Source organism: Gavialis gangeticus, unplaced genomic scaffold (assembly GCF_001723915.1).
Source record: "Gavialis gangeticus isolate Ggan-Ray unplaced genomic scaffold, GavGan_comp1, whole genome shotgun sequence".
Lineage (NCBI taxonomy): Eukaryota > Metazoa > Chordata > Crocodylia > Gavialidae > Gavialis > Gavialis gangeticus.
The window spans coordinates 86,320,354-86,324,388 of record NW_017729031.1 but is presented as its reverse complement, the minus strand read 5'-3'; the positions used below and the strand labels follow the sequence as shown (position 1 = coordinate 86,324,388).

The 4,035-nt window shown below is 39.8% G+C and overlaps 1 protein-coding gene across 9 annotated transcripts in view; it reads left to right on the top strand.

Moving 5' to 3' along the window:
• LRRFIP1 (LRR binding FLII interacting protein 1) overlaps positions 1 to 4,035 on the top strand; it is a 249,245-nt gene that overhangs the window by 174,557 nt on the left and 70,653 nt on the right. For 6 of the 9 annotated variants that reach the window (XM_019523333.1, XM_019523330.1, XM_019523325.1 and 3 more), the window contains one exon: positions 2,163 to 2,240. The exons of the other annotated variants lie outside the window; for them this stretch is intronic. In XM_019523333.1, the coding sequence (XP_019378878.1) occupies positions 2,163 to 2,240 (78 nt within the window). The remainder of the gene's footprint in view (positions 1 to 2,162; positions 2,241 to 4,035) is intronic. 9 annotated transcript variants of the gene reach the window in all.

Below are 4,035 nucleotides of genomic sequence, written 5' to 3'. Positions count from 1 at the left end.
CCCCCCCAGGTGCATCAGGTCTAACCCCATCTCTCCCCCAGTCTGCACTGGGTCCTACCCCACTCCCCTGCCCCAGACCACTCTGGGTCTGCCTGGCCCACTTCCACCTGCCTCCCTGCTCGCCACCTCCCCCTCCCTGCTGGCTATTCTGGGGGGTGTCTAGGCAGGGGTGGGCACTACCACAGTGATCTCCCCTTTACTGTCGGGCAGGGAGGCAGGAGGTAGCTCTGCTGTTAGAGGGAGGCGGGGGGAATCCCTGCTCGGGGAGCTGGGGCATGTTACCTGCTGCCAAACTTCCTGGTGCAAAATTGGGCCCGCTCAGCCCAGCCACGCAGCCAGTTGCTGTCTGCCCTCTCAGCAGCACATGAACAGTTGGCCAGAAGTGTGACAAACAGATGCACAGACAGACAGACAAAGCGTTTTATTATATTAGAATGGTCTTGTATGTATATAGATTGTCTAAAATGAGTGCCTCAGTAGTCCAGAAGCAGCCGTTCTAATTTGGGCTAAACTGTAGGTTGCGGACGTGAGAGGGTTGGGGTTTTTTTTAATGACAAAGGATAGTGATTTGAACAAAAAATGTTGTACGAATAGGTTATTTGTTCTTTTCCCTGGCTCTACTGTGCCACAGGTTTTGTAAGTTGGTTTATAATGGTTCATTTTCAGTGTAACATGGTATTTTGTAATAGAGAGTAGAAATATGAGGTCCTCTAGGGATACGTCCACGTAGCTATTGCATTGATCACAGTTATGTTAATTGTTCTGAAGTCTGCAGTTCTTCTGACATCTGGAAAATGTACAATTTGGACAATAGCTACTAAGGAGGATTTTCTGAAGGGTGGTGGAATGCCACTAGTCCAAGCAACGAGCAAATGGACTGAACTAGACTCCCCTTGTTCCAAATTCACTGAGCAGAGAGAATTTAACTTAGTAATCCACCTTTTCCTGTGCTTTGTGACAGCTCTCAAATGTTTCCCATATGCTGTTGATCTTTTAAAATTAAACAATCAAATGCATCAGTTATAAAAGTTAAAGCAAGAAGAGAAACTGCAAAAGTGAGAAATGGTCTACAGTGGAAGTTTTGTATTAGACTGGCATAAATAATTTTACTTTTTCATAGTACAAGTTAAATACCTTATGTTTTTGTTATACCAATTGTAAATTTTTTAATACAAATGATAGAGCAGTACACAGATGGCAGGGGTTCTTAAGGAGTGATATCAAGGTATTCACTACAATTTGTTTTCTGTAGTGCTTGAAGCATCTTTGAGAATGATTACAGTAAAAAATGAATAAAGAATACCCAAGCTTGTTCCAAAGCTTTTTGTCACTATGACTTGTCAAACAAAGTTCAGTAGTTAATGTGCACAAGTGAGATTTTTGTCATTTTATGCTGCATACTTAAAGAAGCATGGCTTGGTATTTCTTTTATATTCCTTTGTGGCTGTTGTTGGTTGCCAAAGGCAGTGCCTTGCGGACACAGTTTCTAAGCTTATGGCTGTAGTGAAGGCGGGACAAAACATAGGGAAAACATGTTAGAAATTTCTTCTTCCTTTGCCCTGCCCTAGTGACATGTTTCAGACAAACCGTTAGTAACTTGCTCACCTACAAGGTACTAAATCTTATTTGTTCTCTCAGCAGCATATGAACTGTTGCAGGTCATAAATTTTACTGGTTGGTGAAGGACAAAGTAAACACAATTCAGTTCCTATGTTAACTATCAAAATGACCTTTTTGCAACATTAGTTCAGAAGAAACTTACCTGTGGTTTTTTGCTTTGGCCTATAGAACAAGTATCAGTTTTATAACTGTCTGGTGTTGCTTAAGAGGGTGGGGAACTGAACAGAGATGGAAGGTAATATTTCATGTTGAGCAGATGGGATGAAATCAACCTATACATATTGAAAAAGAGGGGCCTTTTTATTTAATAACTTTATAAATAAAATGTCCTCAATCAAGAGCTTTTTTTCTTGGTCCATCTGCTATACCTATTGCTTTTGTGATGTTTAATGTTAAGTAGCTCCTCTCTAAATTTAACCCCGCTTTTCTTTGTCCAGCATCATGTAACCCTTTTTCTAACTATGCTGAACTGGTGCTGCTCTGATTCTTCTGCTGCTCTAACTCTGTTTTCCTATCTTTGCTCTTGGGGTATTTGTGGTCAGCCTTCTGAATACAGCTGCTACCTTGGTTCCGGATCTCGGACATCTTCAAGAGCCAGTTCTGCTCGGGCAAGTCCAGTGGTGAGCCCTTCTTTTTTCTTCTTCTTTATAACTGTTTGCCAAGGCTTTTGCTTTACTTTTGCAGAAAGGTCATTATGTATTGTCCAGAAAACTAACTCCACCCCAGGATTAATCAGATCTGTAGCACAATATTTATAAAAACTAAGAATGAATGAATGAAAGAAAAGAAACTACCTGAATCTTAGTTCAGACCTTTTATCCAATACATTTGAGATGTATTCTCAGGCACAAACATACTACTGTCTATAGTGTGTTCTATAAATAAATTACCCAGGTATGCTCACATCTTTTCCCTAATATTCAGTAAAATCCATGGTGAGGATCTCTGTTGGGCAGTTTACCATCTTCACCTGGTGCAGTTTGAGTTGTTCTCAAGGGCAGAGAAGTGCAATGAATTCTGAGTGGCCTCTTATTTGGAGAAACCCTTCAACACAGATTCAAAATTGCACCTACCTTAGTCCAGCAGAGAGTACTTGACTTAGGACTCTGTAAGAATTACAGCAAATGGTACTAATTATTTATTATGTGAGAGGTTAGGGCTGGGAAATACAGCCCCTTTATATGAAGGTCTTGGGAATTATTACCAGCCACCTGGGAGTTGGAAGACTAGTCCCACCAACAAGAGACTACTGCGGAATTTTAAGTGGATGAGATGAACTATCCAGTAGCAATGCTCATGTCAACATTGCTTTCTTTAATTTTCTTGGAAAAGAGAGAATTGGAGTTACTTGCCAAAGTACAGTCCTTGAAACCCTCTTGGGAGCTTCATACTTGCCATTTTTTATTTTTTTTAAAATAGCGTGTTGATTATTTGAGCTTTTCCTCAATTGAGGAAGAGAAACTTCAATTATTTTAGTGTTTTGAACTATTTTTATACCAGAAAAGGCATTTCTTGTAATGTTGTCTTGGCTAATTATATAGCATTTTACATATTAGGATCAAACTATCTAATCAAATATCTAGAACTTGGAATGTAAGGAGAGCTATTTGGGCTTTGTTGCAAAATAACAGGACCCTGTGAATAAGTTTAAAGGTAAACATTTTTTGGCCATGTCTTTTCAAACTGTCATCCCAGATATCATTCCATCACCTAGAGGGTAAAAAAAACTCTCTCAGCAACATGATGGTGCCACAAAACACTCTGGAATATCAAAGTTAGTATGAAGTATAGGAAGATTGTGGGTGTCTAGGTGATGCAAAATTTGTATGCAGTGAGTACATTGTGAATTTGGAACAGCTATGCTAATGCGGGTTCTCCTTTTCCTTTTAAAGTACATTATAGTTGGGGATCCTACTCTGTTCATTATTCCATATGTCAAATTCAGTTTCTCAGTCTGAGCATGTAGGAAGTGTTTAATGTTGTAGACCATTGTAAGTATTCTATGTTGATTTTGATTTTAGTGATTTCCCCCCCACATACACACACATACACAAATCTGCTTTTGGTGTTAAAGCTTTTTCCCTAAATTTGTGCACAAATGTGTGAAAGTTCTGACTGTGTGAGTGACTCAAGTTAAAAGGTTATTGGCTGATCCTTCTGTATCAAATATAACTGTAGTTTGTTATTGCTGGCTAAATGAATCCCACTTGGTAGTAATCCCTTTTATTGCGAATATTTTGTGTTTGTGTGAGTACATTTTCAGTTACGTACTTATATACTGGGTCATAGATAACCTACAGATTACTACACTGTTATCAGTGATTCTCAGTTGGGGTGCAAAAAAAATCCTTTTAATGGTGATACAATGGCTGGCTCTTGTGCAAGGAGGGAAGTGCCCCCCCCCCCCCCCCCCCC